At 39.9% G+C, this 19527-nt stretch overlaps 1 protein-coding gene across 2 annotated transcripts in view; it reads left to right on the top strand.

The window, feature by feature from the left end:
• Nucleotides 1-19527, top strand: part of mgll (monoglyceride lipase) — a 39112-nt gene that overhangs the window by 8718 nt on the left and 10867 nt on the right. For both annotated transcript variants that reach the window (XM_087833304.1, XM_087833303.1), the window contains 4 exons: nucleotides 4563-4669; nucleotides 9967-10103; nucleotides 17948-18058; nucleotides 18492-18581. In XM_087833304.1, coding sequence (XP_087689430.1) covers nucleotides 4563-4669; nucleotides 9967-10103; nucleotides 17948-18058; nucleotides 18492-18581 — 445 coding nt within the window. The remainder of the gene's footprint in view (nucleotides 1-4562; nucleotides 4670-9966; nucleotides 10104-17947; nucleotides 18059-18491; nucleotides 18582-19527) is intronic.

The following is a 19527-nucleotide window of genomic DNA, read 5'->3' as shown; positions in this document are numbered from 1 at the left end:
CAGTTCACTTCATTTATCTTTTGATATGAAGCCCTGCTTTACATGTGCATCTCGTGCCTGAGCCGATGTCCTTCTGCTTGAAAGTAGACAGCTGGCAAATGTACTGTGACATTTCATTTTTAAACCTTTCACAAACAACGGGCTGTTTGACATTAAATTAATACCATTTGTTGGAATTTCAACAGCATGTGCGCTCTTTAATTGAACTAATCGTTTTTTTATTTGAAATGTTTCACGGTGCAGAAGAGTATTATTTATCTAAAGACCGTAAATATTTAGCCGTTTTTTCTGGTTTGAGTTTTCATTTCACTGGTGTAAACTTTCCCGGTAAACATCTTGACATTAAATAACTGTCGGCTGACCGTCTCTCCTCAATATTTAGTCTTGGTGGAAAAATGGCAGCGTCGGCCTCTGAGATATAAGTCTGCCTTCAACATCGTCTGGAGCAAGAGAGTCAGAAAGAAATTAATCCACAGAAACAAAAAGATTAGTGGAAGAAAGCCAAATAAAAAATATCTGAGCCCATGAGCATGACAGGGGCCCAGTCCTCAGCCCTCAACAGATGACACACTGACACTGCAACACAAGTCTATAATCTTGACATCAGGAGCCATGGGTGTGGTTCACTGTGCAAGAAATGAGACAGAACTGACATTTGGACATTTGGAGCCTTCTCAAGGCTCTTTTAATACTAGTCTGTGTACACGGAGAGACCTTTGTGTGGACATCTGTTTCTTAGCAAAATTAGCTTTGTACTGAAATTTAATTTTGTATTAATGTATTAAAAATAAATAAAAAGAAAAAAGAAATCTTTGTAAAAAGACAGCTTGGGTGTACCACTATAATACGTGCACTTTGCAGTGTTTTGCCATCATACTGCCACCAGTTTTTACCCTCAAGATAACATTGCTGTCTCAACCATGTTTACTGGGATTCTGATGAGACTGCCTGCAGTCTGTCTGCCTCCATTTCTTTCCATCACACAGCAGTCGCTCTCTTGTCTGTTTGCGTGTGTGTTTTTTTACTGTCAAGCACACCCTTGCACACCTTCTATAATAACACCACCATTTCTAGCGTAGCTTTCCATAGCAGTTTGTCACAGTTTCTCTCTCTCCAAACCTCCTTGTCATTTTCCGCCTGTCACATCGTTCTTCTCTGTCATATCCACTTTGTTTTGCTCCGATTGCATCGAATCTTCCTGTCACCTTGGAAGTTACTGACTCATGCGAAAGTCTGAAGGTCTAAAATGTCTTGAATTGAGCAGATTTGTTACAATGCAGTCTTTGTGTGTCTTCTACCACTGCATTTCATGCTGCAGAGTTAAAGAACTTGTATAGCAGTGCAAGGTGCTTTGGATCCTGGATTTCTTCCAGTCACCTGTTGCATTAAAAATAATCTCATGTTGTGCAAAAGGCATGCTCTCTATATAGACCACTGTTAAAAACAAAAATGTAGAACTTGACAGGACACCAACTGCAAACCCCATATAGTACTTGTATTGTGCATTATTTTTAATCCAATGACATTTCATCGCTGTGAGGCTTTCTCAGATTAAGCTCTGTGACATGCTTAAATGCCTAGAGCCAGACTGCATAAATAATCCTGTGGCAAGAGTTCCTGTGGAAAAATGTACAAGGACTTATTTGTGTCCCCCGTTTTACTGTTTGTGAGCATCAAAATACCAGAAATGATTTAACTTTGCATTTGAACTGGAGAATTTGAGCTCTGCTGGTAGGTTCTATAATCTTGCTTGTAGTCCATCAGCATTGTGTTAAGGGGATTAGCTCCTTGGTTTTGTTTAGGCCTGTGGTTGTTTAGAGTAGCTCTGAGTAGAGCCAGTGGGAGGCATGAGTGTTTTAATAAGGCTGGTTATAAGCCATGCTGTTCCAGCAGCTAAAACTGTGTGAGAGACAAGTGGATCTCTGGTTCCCATGAGAGAAAAGACAGAATAAAAAGAAATAATGAGAATGGGTGAGAAAAGTCTTTTTTTTTTTGTATGATTTAAGTATTTCAGCTTCATGTATGAAATAATCCGAGCTCTAATTCATTATGCAAAAGAGTCATCATGCAAGTGTAATGAGCCACACCAGGATACAGCTTAGAGATCATCTGCAGCTACTCCAGCTTTCAAGACATCAAGAGAAAAACCTCCAATTCTAAACATCATTAATTCAACATACAGAACTGCAACAGACTTCTTTCCCGTGGACAGACGAGACCAAAGTAGAGATGTTTAGCCATAGTGCACAGCACCATTTTTGGCAAAAAATTAAACATAGTATTTGTGTGCAAACAACATACCAACTGTCAAGAATGGTGGTGGAGGGTGGATGATTTGGGCCTGTTGTGCAGCTACAGCATGTGGGCACCTTGCAGTCACTGAATTGACTATGAGCTCCTCCTTACCAACGTATTCTAGAGTTAATGTGAGCCGATCTGTCCGAAAGCTAAAGCTTGACCCAACCTGGGCTGTACAACAGGACTGCACAGAGTCCTGTGAAAACTCCAATTAAAGTTGTATATCGCATGTGTGTCTTCTCAGACATACAATATGCACCTATAGCTTGAATGGTTCGTGTAGTTGTATGAGTGTAAAGTGTAAATTCCAGATATTGTCTAATCCAATCATTCAAAAGTGCATTCTGATAGGACACGTGGCTAACATTTGATATATTGAAACTCCTATTGTTCTTCTTCTGTAGCGAGAACTCGTCCACTCAGTTAAAGGTAAGGTTTGTATTTCACAAAGAGTCAAATGTCAAAATGCCACAGTCTTCTGAACTATTTGCAAGTAATTGATTCAAGCGAACTCCTCCTGCCTCTTCCTAGAAGACATTTAGCAAATTGAAATTGCTTGCTTTGCAAGGCTGACCCAACACACCACTGCGGCCTGAATATTTCTGAAAATGATTCTTCTGGAGATTCCTGCTGTTGAATGAATAGAAACATATGTTAAGATTCAGTTAAATCCTTACATCTCTTACTGTTAGCTGCCAGCAGACAGTAGCTACACAGATGAAGCGCCATTAAGCTAAAACTTACTGAAGGATGAGAAAGACGGAGAAAACTGGAAGAAAGAGGAAGAAAATGATAAGATCCCACAGACATAGGAGGCATTTGAAAAGCAAAGACAGCAAATTAGCAAAGAGGGCGTGTATCCTATTGTTCACCATGCAGATGTCTTTACGGTGAACTTAGACTAACCCCAATAATCCCCTGCTGCCCCTTGGCATGTGTGTTACACAATATTATCCTCATACAAAGATGGTCATTCACACACATGCTTTTTTTTGCAAGCTGAGGAACATGTAGCCCGAAGCGACGGCTCTCTCTCAAAAAACAAAAACAAAAAAAACGAGGAAAAGAGCTGTTAGTGAAATTTGCTAATGAAGCCTGATGAACATCTTCTTCTATTATACTCCTCTGCATCCACCCCTCAGCTTGCCTCACACTTTCAGTCCCTTTCCTCCTGTTTCACTTGGTTCCTTTTTTCCCTCCCTCTGAATACATTTGGGCTAATTGTCTGCTGCTGATTGAAGCTTTCACAGCCTTCTCAGTGCTGCTGCTGCTGCTTAGAGTGGGAAAAAAACGCTTGAGCATTTCGGTGCCGCTCTGCTGCTTAATATGCACCGATAGCAGAGGCAAAACCTTTTAAAAGAAACTTGTCTGACAGGAGAAGACTAGACTGTTAATTAGCAAAAGATATCCCTTTCTGAGTAAACAGGAACTAATAGCCTCATGTCACAAAGTACCTTTAATGTTTGAAATATAAAATTGTCTATTTGGGTGTAGAAGAAGAAATGATGCTTTGTTATATTTAGGGGGGCGTTAAACAAGGCACTGAGTCTCTACATGCTTGAAGAATAGTATGTTGGCGTAAGATTCTGAAAACTTGTTACACATCACTGACAGTGTGCAGGGTTGCAGTAGAAATACTTGTCAACTGTGTAACTTCTAGAGCTAATGAATCTTTTCTCTCTATGCTATCCTTGTGGTGGACATGTGCAGTGTGTACCTTATCTCTTGCTCATTGTCAGTTAGAACAGGCTCCAACTTGTGTCCTGCTCCGAATGGATAAGCAGCAAGAAAAGAAACAGATGAAAATGGATGAGCAGTGATGGTTCACTGTTTGTTTTACTGGACTCCTCTGATTCTGTTTTGAGTTGAAGAGGAAGGGATTGGTTGAGGCAGGCATGCAGGCAGATGGACGATAGCTGTTATCTCTGAAAACACAGCCTGCCCATTCTTTATCTGCCATTTTTTCCCAATGTCCGGCTTCACAATCCCCCCTTGACACACGTACGCAAATACATTGATGCACATCCAGTCAAGTAAGTGGTGGGCAGATGCGTGAATTAAATCCTACTGTTAATAGGTTTCTTTTAGATTACATTTAGATGATGCTTTTCCATCCGTGAACAATTCTACTTTAACCCCATTTTAAGTGGTCAGTGCAGGAGTTTATCAGGAAATCTAGGAAGTACGGTTCTGCACAAAAAACGGGACAAAGGTCTGTGTTTGTGAAGAGCTAAACTATTTTTTCGTGTGTTTTTTCCTCTCAGGGCTCTGGTATTTATTGCCCATGGAGCTGGGGAACATTGTGGCCCATATGATGAGATGGCACAGAGACTGAAAGAACTCTCCTTGCTGGTATTTGCACACGACCACGGTGAGTGACAGACACGTAAATTACAGTGCTGTTTTGCATCCATGCATTTACACTTATGGCTGCCTTCATTTTTTATCAGTAGTTTGCATGCAAAGCAACTGGCACAGAAAATCCATCACTAAGGAGAACTAAGGCTATCAGGGAGAATTAATTAGTTTTCATTTTCCCCTGTTGTTCCACAGCACTGCCTCTCTGCATTATTGTTTTAATGCCATGTCGAGGAAAACTTCACATTCAAGGCTGGCTGTAATAATGAAACTTGTGACTTGTGGTTTAGAAACAATCCAACTGACCTCTTGGCAAAAGAAAAGAGCCCAGACAAGAATCAGACAAGACACAGCGTGCTTTAGGCTTTGGGTTTCGGTTTAATGAAACAACATCTCTGTTAAAGATCACCCTTAATAGCACTCTCGAAATCTTTTCATTAACTATGAAACTCTTGCGATAGATTGGTACTTTAACGCATTCTATTCAATCCAAAATCATGAAGACTTTCCATAATTGTTCATCAGCTGAAAAGGCTGATTGAGTGGATTCATTAAAGTTTAAAAACTGGCTTATCGTGGTACTAAACTGTGAACTTTTTGAGTAATATGTGGACTGTGAAATGACACACAGAAACTGGCTATGGTGGTGCTTTAAATTACACAGTAACCACCAATATTTTGAAATTTACCTGTTAAACATTATGCGCCTAAATGTTGCGCCTTTGAGAAAGGCACCTGTAATTGTGCAGCTACGCTGTGGGTTTGGGTTTACTGAGGTCAGTAAATCTTTGCTATAGACTGAGACATCTCCACATATACTTAGGAGCAGAAGTCATAAAAAGAACTTCATGAATTTTCATAGTATTTACCGTTTATAGAGAAATGACTCACGTAGTGACTTGGTCGGGGGGAAGTGAAAGCTTTTGGGATTTCCCTGATCAACACCTTTGAACATTTACGGCACATTTCCACCCTTGTTTGAAACGATCAGTTGACAGACTACAGTGACCACCTTGGTTGTATTTCCTCAAAAACAAAAGAAAAAAAAGAGAAATGAACCCAGGCACACTTTGGGCCATTTCTTCCTCTCTGACATTGCTCCCAGTGTAGATACTTATATTTGAAGTCATAGTTGTTTTATGCAAAGCCGTCAGAAATCCATGCCAGCACCAATAAAGTAAGAGATAAGCTCAGAGGAATGCAATTCAGATGGATTGGACAATCTGGGAGCAGTTCTCAAATGGAACTGACTTCACCTTAAAAGCACTTGATATAGTTTATAAAGCATAATCTAGTCACTACATGCTCAATGTGTTCACTTAAAAAAGAAAATGTAAAATTCTTTCAAATGAAAGGTTTGGGTAGAAAGAGAAGGACACAGAGTGTTGGCTTTTTAGTCGATAGTAATTAGGTAATGGCTTGTTAGTCAGTAGTAATTAGATAAAGGGAAATGTCTGTCCCGATGCCTCCATCAACAAGGAACGATGTGCTCGTAGGCTAAATACAGCAGGGACGTTTAAATCCATGTGACTCTGCAGCAGTTGCCGTTGAACGGCAGTCTGTGCACTCAATAAAACTCCATAATAACAACAAAAAGAGTGAGAATGAGATGACAAAAAAGTCTCAGTGGCAGAAATGTGAAAATATTTACAGAGGTGAAGATCCTAATAAAGAGCTGACAGATAATAAACTGGAGTGAATGATAAGGACTGCTGAGGCTGCTCGCAGAGGAGCAGTTTGTTCAATGTCTCGCAGTAAAATGTCACACTGTTAAATGGAAAATACTGAACTGGAACAAGTCCCTGTAGACTCCAGTTTTTCATCTATTTCTTCCACATTTACACACACACACATCGCCTTGGGCAGCTCTTGATAGAGTTCGCAGATGAGATCTTTCACTCTTTCTCCTTTTTTCTGTCTCTTGTGTTTTCTTTCTAGTTATAGGCCGGTAAGGTTTTCATTCATTCACACCCTGCATTGACTGGTGTTTTTTTTTTCTTTTTTCTATCTAGAACAGGCTGCATCTTTCTTTTTTTCTTTTTTTTTACCAGTTAACAATATTTACAGATCAAGCTGCAGATGGCTGTTGTTTCTTTGAAAGTTACTGATTTACAGAATGCAAAAGCAAAATGCAAACTTCAAAAACCAGGTAGCTAGCAAATATTAATAATAACCTTTGTAGTTCTTATTATCTTTATATGCTTTATTACAAGTGAGTGCCGATTTTAACCACCTTCCTGATCTGGATCTTAGATCTCTGAGAGCATGAGATCTGTTGATCTTCCATGCTCTGGGGGCTGTAACGCTTACTGGAAATTGTTTATGTAAGGGGCATCTCTGAAGAAATGCTCTTCACGGCTTTTTGACTTTGCATCTCATAATGCAAATGCAGATACTATGATGGGCTAATAAAAAGGACCTCCCTCTCTCCTACAAGCTCAGTCGTAACCTGACTCATTCACTGCAAGAATCACAGGTTAGAACTTAAAGTCCCCGATGCTGTAAACCATATTACTGAGGCAACAAGGCATTTTCAGATACTTATTGACTGGTTATGGCCACAGAGAGTCCAAAAGCCTGCTGTGTTTCTCAGTAAATGTGTGAGGGTTTGTCTCCTTCCCTGTCTGGAAATTTGCAGAGATGTGGGTAAAAAGAGCAGTGACACACCAGAGGTGGATCCCTCCACAGGAAAACAAAAAGTCTTTGAAGCAAAGCAGTTTTCCATTTGTCTATACTTTGGTAAACAAGGGAAAGAAATTCCCAGATTCCCTGAGCTCGACAAAAGTCCTGAAGTTCTGAATCTATTTAGGTACCGTTCATAATTATTCTGTAAATGCCGTGCTGACATTCATTATTTTCACTCTCCTCTGATTTATAACTGTTTCTAAAATCTTTGTATGTAACATGCACATTTGTTCAAAGCAAAAAGGATGAGGAAATAGGACTTTTTTGGTGGTGAGGGTTGGTTGTTTTCTTTTTACCTGTTGCAGCTTTTGTAATGAAATGGTTTGTTGGATCTGAGTCCTGGAATGTTCTCATGGTCTTATCATAACCATCAGTTGTCTAAAAGGTTAGGTGTATGCGGGGATATGTGTGTTTTCCAGAATACCTGTTATTACCTGTACTAACAGAAGATATGGATTTAATGGGGTGAGAAGCCATTGAAATAATAGAGCGGTGGTGGTTTACTGTGCATTGATCTCAAGTTTGCACCACTCCATCACTGAAGCTGTGATTGGACATTGATTTGCACACAGTGATGATTGCTTTTGATGCTATTGATGGACATGAAAGCACTGAGGGTGAAGACGTGCTCTTGTACAAACCCTTTTCCAAAGAAGCTGGAATGATGAAAAACAAAAGGACAAAAAGACAAACTATCAGATGTTAAAAAAAGGAAATATTATTCTTTTTAGAAAAATTGGGTGACATGTTTGGACTTCTTGCAGGCCACTTTAGCACCTGGATTTTTCTTTTTTTTTTACTATGAACCCGTGCTGTGGTGATGTGGTTTGGCATTGTCTTACTAAATAAATAAACAAACCTTTTCCTGGAAAAGATGTTTTCTGTATTTCAGAGCTTGGATATATTGTATGTGTTTTGACATTCATGATAAGAGAGCAGCTGAGCTGTCAGGTGACCACCACCTGGTGGTGAGTTGGATCTTGTGGTGCAGAAGGATGCTGGGTAAGCCTGGCGTGCCAAAACGTTTAGTTTGAGGATGTGCTTGCGAGCACATAGCAGAGGCCCCTACCCCAGAGATCTTCAACTCCCACCATCAGCAGAGATTCGACACCATCCTGAGGGAGGCTGTGGACATTGAGCCTGAATAGATCCATACCTCAGATGAGCTACAGCTGTGAGGGGGCATGTGCCTGCAGTGGTGGACATTTCCGAATGAGATGCTGGACCCCAGCCATCAAGCTGAAAGAAAGAGTCCTGTCGACCTTGTTTGGTTGGAATTCGTAGGCTGGAAGGTACCTGCAACTCAAGCCATGCGTGGCTTGTTCTAAGGAGGAGATTGAATATGATTTTCAGTCAGGCAAAGCGGAATCTGGTAAACTGTCCAACTACTCTTGATGCTGTGGGACTGTCTTAGATGGCACACCTCTGAAATAGGACGTGGAAGTTTGGGAAAGTGCCTGTAGACACTTGTGTTCCAACTCGCTGGGGATTGCCCTGCCTATCTGGGGTGGCTCTAGAGAGGAAAGATGGCAGAATGTTCACATACTGTTCAGCATTTATGGTTAGCCAGGCCATGTAAAAAACTACTCTTCTCATACCATCATGGATGCTTATATGTAGCCACTGAGTTCTAGTTTCATAGCCCTTTTCTTGCTTAGAGACTTCTCTGAATTCTTCTAATCCCATGTCATGTATTTGTTATCTAGATAATTAAATCCACTAATGCTCTGCAATTTTACAACAAAAAAAAAGAAAAAAAAGAAACATCACAAACTTCTTAAAAGCGGTAAACCCTTCCACATGTTTAACATCTTGAAATTCAAAATAAGCATACATTTTTTGAATGCGTCCCATCTTTTTTGGAGTGTTTTATAGGAAGCATGCATTTCTAAACACTGACACACTTTCAACATTACAGAGCCAACGGGAGAAGGTGTGAGATGCACATGTGAATGTTTATTAGCTAGTGTTATTGGGTTGGTGGTTACCATGGCAGCCAGCCTCACCTCTCAGTTATTGGTGCAGAAAGCCTGAGGACAGCACATATATAATATATGGATGTGCACATACATATTCAGATATTTTCCCTCCTCTCCATCTGTCAAGCTCACTTCTATTATCTCTGTCTTCATCTTTTCTTGCCTTCATCTTCTTGTTTGCCCCCTTTTCCCTCCTCTTTTGTCTTGAACCATCATTTTTTTCACTTCATCTCTTCCCCCATACTTTTCCTCTACTAGTCCATTTTATTCTTACTCTCCCTGTTTTTTCTGTTTCCCTTTCCATCATTTCCTTTATTTTTCTTTACGTCTCTAATCAGCAAAGCAGAAGGCTTCCCCTTGAGTTGAATTGTATGTGGATGCAGTCAGTCCTTAAAAAGTTTAAGGAATAAATGTAAAACATATTTTTATAGTATGCCTGTGATTTGCCTTTTATTCTCATGCAGTAACCCTTTCAACAGTTTTGTGTTTAATTCAACTTGTTGAACTGCTATAAGCTATCACTCTAGGCTTATAATTACCCTTGTATCATGCTACTTTGCCCTCTTTTCCCAAAAAAATGTGAAGTTTTCTTGTTTTTGAATGTCTTAAATAATGTGTTAAACTTTCCTGATTCTTTCTTCCACAGTTGGCCATGGCCAGAGCGAAGGTGACAGGATGACCATTAAGGACTTTCAGATTTATATCAGAGACTCCCTTCAGCACATTGACCTGATGAAGTCTCGCCACCCTGACCTGCCTGTATTTATTGTGGGCCACTCCATGGTAAGACACTTTCCATGAATGTGTGTCAGTTCCTGGAATAAACCATGCGTGTCTTTGGAATTGTTTGCACAATGATGTCTTGTCTTGTTCTGTGTCCTGGGAGCAGTGTTGTCTTTTGATCAGGTTGGTTTTCCTGTTTTGTTTGGTGTTAAATTGCATAATGTGCCTGAGATCCTCATACAGTATGCTTGACACAAATAGAGCGAGACAGCTGGCTAAAACCAATGTGCAAGTCCCGCTCAAGCACACATTTGATGAGGCTTCCTGTGACATTTTGACACGTAAATGAGGAAGGTGTTCCTCGTCTAGTTGCATGGTTTACTGCTGCTCTGGACATGCAAGTCTAGATAAACTGGTTGTTGAATATCAGCAGAATCAGGCATTTTTTAAGTAGCAGTGATTAAGTAAAATACTAAGTAAAATACTTAGTATCTTGCTACCTTTAATTATTAATTGACTTGCTAGGAGAACCGCACACAGTTTCTCTGTATAATGGTCAAACTTTACCTATCATCTAAAGTAAAACAGACCAACAGTTCAGGGAAGGCTTGCGAAGTTCGCTGTTCTTGGTAAACCCCAGTTTACCTTTCACCTTTCATACAGTGCCACAGATTCCCGAGAGCCTGCAGCTGCTACGGAAAACCTCCAACAGGGCAGTCGCAGGTTCAGTGACCTGCTCAAGGGCAAATGTGGCTGTATGGCAGACACAGACAGAGAGTGTTCACTTTCGTCAGTCTGCGTAGAAATCTTCTATTGACCTGCCTCATCATTGACTAGCCTATGTGTTATTATCCACTAATGAAACAGATTTACCCTGCAAAATGAAAGCATTACAGATTCCAGTATTATCTACATTACATCTGAATAGAAGATAAAGCTAGTTGCTGTACAAGCAAGGAGCTGGTGCTATTGGTGTATTTTGCCTGCAGTCCTTCAGAATTATTTGGGGTTTTTTTCCATTTTAAATACAGCCAACTAACTTTCAAAACCCTACATTAAACTTAACAGACCATTATGCTAGCTGCTTGTCATTCTCGAAGCTAAACGTATTACCCCTTGACTTGTTCTTATATTGTACTTTTCTACTCTAATTGAGTGGTCAAAAGACTCCTTGCTACAAGCAAATTCAGTGAAATGCAGTATTAGTTGTTCATTTAACTGAACCAATTAAGCGTAGACTCCACTTGTTTTCCTCAAAGCTTATCCAGCTAGGCTTGCATATCCGGGCTAGTGCTAATTGAAATGGCAGTTCATTACATAGCTCACTCAGAGAAGCATAGAATCTTTAATTCTCACATAAATAGCTATGGCCAGTTAACAATCGTTAATTGACTTCACAGTGGACTGTGGAGGGAGAGCTACAGGGTGTGAACTCCATACAGAAAGGCCTAACCAGGAGGTTCACTGGGCAGTGCACCACAAAGTTGCTCTACTTTCTTAAACAACGCTGACACACCCAAAGAAAAATTCCTAAACTAAGAATTAAAGCTTCGCTTTAATCCCTTGTTAACGGTAACAGTTAAGTTCAGCAGAAAAAGTTATGCTGGGTCTTCAGCTGGTTTAAACTTCAGTGCAGCGAACATGAAAAGAATATTCAAATAGCCTTTACTGTGGCTCTGTGAATTCGGCAGACACAAAACTGAACCAGAATTCTCATTAAAAATAATTAGACAACGCCTGGAAAGCTTCAAGGCCAGCTTTGGAGCTATTTTTAACTGATTGGTTTATTCTGTGTTCACAGCCTCTCGTTGTTGTGCTCTGCGACCCAACTCTCAGCACAGCTAACAGATCACAAATGGTAGTGATGAGTTATATAATAAATGACTACTGTCAGTGTTTCTAGGTCGAGTCACTTTGTACTCCCGTGAACTTGTTTCGGTTAGATGAGCAAGTCGCTCCGATTCTGCATGCCAACATTTTTTATGCTTTCATATGTGAGGCTTTATGTTTCATAAGGAAACTGACATCACAGACTGAAGTCAAAATCTAAAACAATAAGTCCTTTGATTATTGCGCTGTGCAAGTCAGAACGCTTCGAAACGAACCCAAGTATGCTTTCAAAACTTTTTAGTGCACAGCTGCAGGTATCAAGCAGAGAATTGTGAGTTCATCGCAGAACTGTTTTGCCATGCCTTCCAGCACAGCTCTACATGCTGGTGTATAAATACTGGTTCATGAAGCTCTGTTTTTGTGATTAGGACCTTTAGTTCATTCAGACAATCACTAGCTAAGTTCAGGATATACTTTTTTGTATTATTTTCTGCTATAAAGATTTTAAGTGCTATGTTTTGCATCTAACTGTCCTCTATTAGAGATAACAGCTCCTCCTTCTTTGATGTCTTTCTTTTAAATAGGTCATATTTACTGTCGTCACTTGGGCCTTTAGATGCTTCAAACAACATGCTGTTTAATTAATGGGTCCACCTTGGCGAGCCATTTATGGCTCATGCGCTTTAGTGCAGTAGGACTGTATACAGACTGAGGCTGTGATGAAGGGATCTTAGAAGCACAGAAGTACATACTTTGTGTAAACTCCACTGTGGGATCCTAGGCTGAGGCGGAGTGCTTGTTTAGACAGCAGATTCTGTAAATATTAAGAGACAGCTGAGCAAAGTCACAGCAAAACCTCTTTCTTTTCCAACTTCTTTCTCTATTTTTCATCATCCCTCACTTTCCTGCTTCTTTTGGACTTCTAATAAATCCATTCAGTGTGTCTCCTTTGGCCTTTTCTGTTGCTGGCTAAGGATTATACTTGTGTATGTGCACATGGACAGTTGTGGACACCCTAGATATTCTTCAAATCTGCCTGAGGGAAGCGTGTTACATTGTACGTCTGTGCAGCAGGGAGCTTCTTGTTCCCCTTCTGGTGATGAAAATTAAATCACTCAGACTGAAGCAGACCCTACTTACTCATGGACACTGAAAGTCATAAGACTCTCAAGTTATTGGTTTAGACTTAGGTCCTTCTTTTTTCTTTTTTTTTTTTGGTACCACCTGTGATAGCAATGGAAATGAAATCGACTGGGATTTATGTAGCTTTTTCTCATCTGACTGACTACTCGAAGCACAGAGAGGCCCCAGCTGGAGATAAACCTATTTTAACTTTCTCAAAGGCAGTTTTGAGTATCTGGGCTTGTGTCTGTCTATCTGCATTGATGTCTATTGACAGCAACAATGCAAGAAACTAAACAGCAGGGGTGTCAAATATAAAGCCCAGGGGCCAGAATTGGTCTGACAAAGACTCCAGTCCATCTCACTGGACTAAGACCTCAATTATGACCAAACCACAGTTACTACTACAAATAATTATTATGTGGAAAACAATGAAATGACTGAAAAGTTCCTATTTTTCACATTTTTTTTTACAATGGGTCCACAGTAACAAAAAATATCTGAATATTTTCTGTTAATTGACAAAAACTTTCAGTTTTCTAATTACAGGGCAGTCTGGGCAATTAGCTTTTTCTCAAATTTTACACTTTTATGTCTTACAATTTAAGCCCAAAGAGTGGTGCTGACAGAATAATTTCATTTACAACAACAGCATTTCAATGTTGTGTAGAAAAATGACCTACTGTTATAATTGCTCTTCTTTTTCTTATATTAAGAAATCACCAGGATTAAAAATGCAGGTAAACTTCTGCACAGTGAAAGACAGAAAGGGTCCGGCCCGCTTAAGATTAAAGTGAGCTGTATGTGGCGCACGATGTAAAATGAGTTAGACATCCCTGTCGAACAGTCATGAAACTTCACAAGCGTAATTGAGATTTAACTAAAGCCAAGTTTGGAAATGACTCACTTGTGTATTAGACCCATAAATACAAGTATACATGTAAAAATGAAGTAGTTACTGCTCTAGGGTCTATGGGGGTGGCTGTGTTTTTGTGTAAAGACCACAAACACCGTCCATTTCAGTGACTCCGATCAGCTGAGGTAATACATTGCAGGCTGGAAGCAGCCACACCCATAATGATGCACAACTTTTAGCTTGTGCTAAAATTAAATTAAATCAATTTAATGGTGTGAGTTATAAAAGTCAGCTTTATTTTTAACCCCGTTGCTTGTTGCTAGACGACATCAGAGGGGTTTTGTAAGGTTTTTTAGGTTACAGCTGGAACCAGAGGAAAATCCTAAAAAACACCCTGAAGATGAAGTCAGTTGTGTAGTTGACTGTGTAGTGTAGAAATGGGTGTGTCTGAGGTTTCACTGGTGTCACTAATGTCAGTTGGGCACTAGTTTCCCTTTCCATTTAGTTTCATATCCTTCTCCCTAGATATAACTTTTTTTTTCATTTTCATCTCTCTTCATTTCATCCTCTGCTACATTCTTGTTTCCTTTGAAACAAATAAAAACCCAAACTCAGTTTTCAGGAAACCTGCCGCGGGTCAAGTGATGTGCAACTGTGTTTTTACAGGCCTCATTTCCCAGTTTCCCGGTGTTTTCACTTTGCATCCTGTTTCTATTAGTCTGTTCCTCTGCTTCTTCAGTTTTATAAATCTCTCAGGCCACGATGACGCAAAAAATCCAAACGACAACACAATAGAGACCACCTGGGTATTCTGCTGTGTGTGTTGAGAGGCTGCTCGAGTGATAACATCCTGTAATGTAGTCGGCAGAGTCAAGTTAGTCTGTTCTAACATCATCAAAATGTTAATTTATAGTTATTCACAATTGTACCATGTTTTTCATGATATTTTATATTTTATTATATTTATTAAGACCTGTGAAACAGGAAAAAGTCTGTTAAATTTCAGATTCTTTGATCTTATAGTGTAATTTATGTCACAGTAGTCTGAAAGTGATTTGCGACCTACTGATAACCATGTAAACCTCAGAACATGAGCATTTTTGTAGCGTGGGTTTAAGTTTTTAGTTCAAGCTATTTACAGCTTAATGAAAAAAATACCACAATTCATTTTCACAGTTTCCAGAACACATAAACATGTGTGAGAACTTTTAAACGTGCGACAGCAAGAACTAAAAAACACATTACGCTTGCAAATTTACACAAAACCAAACACTCGACTTTTTTCAGGGGCTCCGCTGTATCTCTTTTGGTTGAGCAGTGACACAGAAGTTTTCAGCAGTTTGTCCACGTTGTATCTGCTCGTGGGATGCTGTAAAATCCCTTCAGCCTTGGCGTCTTCCCACTCGTACTCATTTATTTCTTTCTCCATCAGTATTTCTGGCCGAGGCTTACTTGTCCTTCCTCTGTGACAGCCTTTTATGTAACGGTTCAGCAGTGCTTAGGAACTATTTGTTCAGCTTCTAAGCCCTCTGTCTCATCTCCCCTCAGTATCCATTACTCACACTAAACAAAAATTCCCTTTGTGATGCACCGTGGCTTCAATAAAAACGCTTCTTCATTTCTAATCGGCTTGGAAAACTTTCATATAATGGGTGACATTTTTCTAATTTGAAACATCAGTTCAAGTTAAACATCTCTTGGTGCAGTCCCTAATTTGTCCTCTTGGCACCATTGAACAACACCATTGCATTAAGGGAATGTCTTCAGTTGTTTTTGTTGTTTTTTTTGTTTTTTCTATTAGTGGTGAGTTCATACTGAATGCAACAGGTGTTCACTTATTGGCCATATAATGTTTATTAAGCCTACATCATATAATGCCGCTATTTTAGCCTTCTAGTCTCTTCTGTGCTCTCTGTTTACACCATGCAGTGTTAGTGGGGCAGCTGTACAGTCCATATAATATCAGAGTGTTAGCTCCTTGGGCTATTTTTTGACAGTTCGAGTCCACCCACTGACAGTGTGTAGCACTGTGTACAATACCAGCATTCATCTTGTCAACTCAAGTTCAGAGGTAGAAGAGTGTATAGGGCCTCTTATCAGCTTCTGAAAGAGCCTCTCTGTCCCAGTCATCCATCTGTCACTCTGTCTCCCTCTCTTCCCTTCCCTATTCACACTTATCTCACTCTATCAGGGCAGACCCTTTGACACAACTGCATTCATTGGCATTTTTTGTTGATATTTAACAGGCACTAAATATGCTGAACCAATCAGCCACTTTGCAGCTTTTAGCAGCCCCACCACCACCACCAAAAAAAATGCAACTTGAAGTTGAGCATTACTTCTGTTTTTGCAGCAGTGCGTCCTGGTGTTCACATGTAGATGTTTTGACTTGTTGTTCACTGTATGTGTGCGTGTTTTAGCGAAAGACAAAAATAAAAAGAAAGGGGAGATTCAGGCAGCTGCCCTCTTTTTTTCATACTCCCTGTGTGTTTGCATGCAGGCGGCGATGCGCGAGCGTGCACTTGTGTCTTTACAGAGTGAAGTTTTCTGGTGGGAACGGTTTTGTCTTCCTTTCGGTACCCTTTTTCAACAAAGCGAGGCTGTGATTGGCCCCCGGGCTGATGAATATTCACGTAGGTGACAAAGAAAGCTCCCCACATAAACAAAGTTGAAGCCAATTAGTCTCCCACACAGAATCACTGTGCTCCCGTGCGTGTGTGTGTCATGCACTCGTTGCGTACGAGAGGAGAATCCGTGCCAGAGTCGACCCCGACGAATCGATTTAGGTTTTGGCTGCCATGGAGCTGCTAATTGTCGTGGCCCTACGTTACAGAATTGAAATCACAATATGAAAAAAATGTCAGCGTGGGTGCTAAAGTGTGGCCCTGGTGCGTATGTTCTGTGGAGCTCAGCAGTGTTGTGCCTCCGGGGCCCATGGTCCCACACTGACATTTCTCTGTGTGGAACAATAGCAAGAAAAAATAGGGTTGGAGATCTACACAAAAGATGGCTTGTTTCATGTTAGCTGTGACCTCTGAATAGTTTTCCTACTGCTCCTCGCATCAAGACCTTTCACCTACTTTAGGACCTTTCCACTTTGATCACATGAGAAAAGACACTCCTTTTCTTCTATTGGAGACTAAAGAAGTAAGACGTGCCGAGTCTGTCTCCTTACTGAAACCCTGTCTTTATAACTAATGCTGTTATCTGTGGTTTTCTCTTTTTTGTTAATTTTTTTCTCATTTTTTCGATTTATTTTGGGTCCCTTGAGATCAATATGCTTTATTTTTAAATAACAAGATATCATACATCGTACATGATGAGATTACTACTGCACTGATCTGTACACAGCGACCAGTGACAACATCCACTGAGGTGAAATCTCCATGACTACCATTTTCTTTTTTTATTTTATATATATGTGCTTTTTTTTCTTTGGCCTAGTGAGTGCTCTCACCTCTATTTTGGTGTGTTATATAGTTCATTATCAAACAACAGCTGTCGACCGTAGCACCGCAGAATCTTTCATCTACTCATGACTGGAGGCTCATGCTCGTGAGAGCATGACAGGATATAAACATTACAGCATCCTCCCTCTGCTGAGCTGTGTTGTTAGCTAGCTGCTTCTTTTGATAGGCGGATGAAGACAGAAGTACAAAGAAAAATTGGTTCTTACATAAAGAAAGCTGTGCACAACAAGTAGGCTATGATTTCTGGAAATTTACATGAATGTTGGCGTTATTAAATGTGTTTTTTGTACACCACCAGGCAGCTGCCATTCAGTCTTATAATATTTAAGAAAAGAAAGTCGATTTCTCCCAAACCAGGATTTTCACACGTTAAAAAAAAATTTATCTAGAAAAGATTTACTTTTCTAGATAATTTTAAATAATGTAACCAAGTTTGGTAACCGTAAGAATCTTCATATCATATTTTACATACAACATCTTTAAGCAGCATATAAAATTAAAGAGGAAAATTCAAAATTAAGTGACAGAAGCATGACAAGCATGCAATAGATTTAAAGAAATAGCTTGACAAATATTATTTGTATTACAGTTTCATTAAGCTAATATGTTCTGCATTTCTTTTATAGGGTGGTGCTATCTCAATCCTGACAGCCTGTGAAAGACCTGGTGATTTTGCTGGAGTGGTTCTGATAGCTCCCCTGGTCCAGATGAACCCGGAGTCAGCCACACCATTCAAGGTACCACATACCAATCACCGACCCTTTAAACCACTATTCTCTTCTTTCTGTTCTTTTTCTCTCCTCTCCCAACCCAAGAGGCAGTTATCTTACTTTACTCAGGTTTGCTGTGGATGGTGTCTATAATACTTATAATACTGGAACCTTTTATTTTGTGTGTCTCAAAGGTAACAATCAGTTCAGGTATCACTAGAGCTGCATAAATGGCCTCTCACTGAGCCTTTGATACAAGTATGTCCCAAGTGTGGCCAATCTCTGACAAATCTCATAGAGGAGGCTGTTTTAACAGAAATAAATGACTTTTTTATTCCCTATTTTAAAAAGTCTAATACTAATACATAATACTGCAATATTTAAAACCAAAATAGGAGAAGGAAACAGTCTTCATGAATGATGTCACATGAAAATAAGCTATGCTCTTCTCTGTTTGTAGGTTTTCATGGCAAAACTGCTGAACCACATGCTGCCCAGCCTCACTATGGGCTCCATCGAGTCCAAATGGCTCTCACGGGACAAGAGGCAGGTGAGAGACTGATGCTGGAAATGTGTGTTTTGGGTGGCTGAGCACTCTTGTTGTTTGAAATTGAAATATCACTCACGGAGATTGTGGGAAATAGAATTTCCAAGGTGTAAATTTGTCCGCGGTAGATTGTCTACGCTCATGTCAAGTCACACTTTTTTATTGTCCAATCCCATGCCAAAACACCACATCTTTGTAGACACTGTACGCCTTTTCCAAACAGCAGGACAGGTTTGGGTGCGTCTGTTGGTTGTGTTATTTTGTAAACACAGTACATGCTACACACCCATACTTTGTAGTGCCCCTAGAGACATCCCTGGAGAAACAGAAACAAATTCTCATGGTATGTCACCACACCTAAATTTTGTGTGTGTGTGTGCGTGCGTGTGTGTGTGTGTGTGTGTGTGTGTGTGTATGCCTAGTTTACATCAACATTCCTACATCCTGCTGCTTCTGCTTCCTACAGTCAGTCAGAGGAAGTTGTGTTCTTCCAGATACAGGAATAAACAATAGCAGATAAATACTGAATCAAAGGATGTAATCATGTAACATGTAATCTAGGCACACAGGTATCCAACTGCATAATGAGACTATGTGATACGATATTGTTACTAGAATGAAAGTTGCATGGGTGGATCATACTTTGCTGTGATTTCTCACTGTGACCTTTTCTTCATGTGTTTTCAGTAAAGTAGAAAGCTCAATTTCACAACTGAATATGAAACCGTTCGGTAGCCTTATGTTGTTTTATTCATTGTGAGCGGGGATCAGTGGGAATGAACGTCTCAGTCAAGTTCGGTACATAAATGTTCATGGCCTCAAGATGTTCTTTCACCAAAAGAAAGGAGACTAAATGAAATTTGCTGTTGCAGGATTTATATATATAAATATATTATATAATATATTATATATATATATTTGTAGGTTGTGTATCCTTTGAGGTGTTAAT

Source organism: Neolamprologus brichardi, chromosome 20 (genome assembly GCF_056152115.1).
Source record: "Neolamprologus brichardi isolate AB-2024 chromosome 20, ASM5615211v1, whole genome shotgun sequence".
Classification (NCBI taxonomy): Eukaryota; Metazoa; Chordata; class Actinopteri; order Cichliformes; family Cichlidae; genus Neolamprologus; species Neolamprologus brichardi.
The sequence above is the reverse complement of the archived record's forward strand: the minus strand, read 5'-3'. Positions and strand labels throughout refer to the sequence as shown.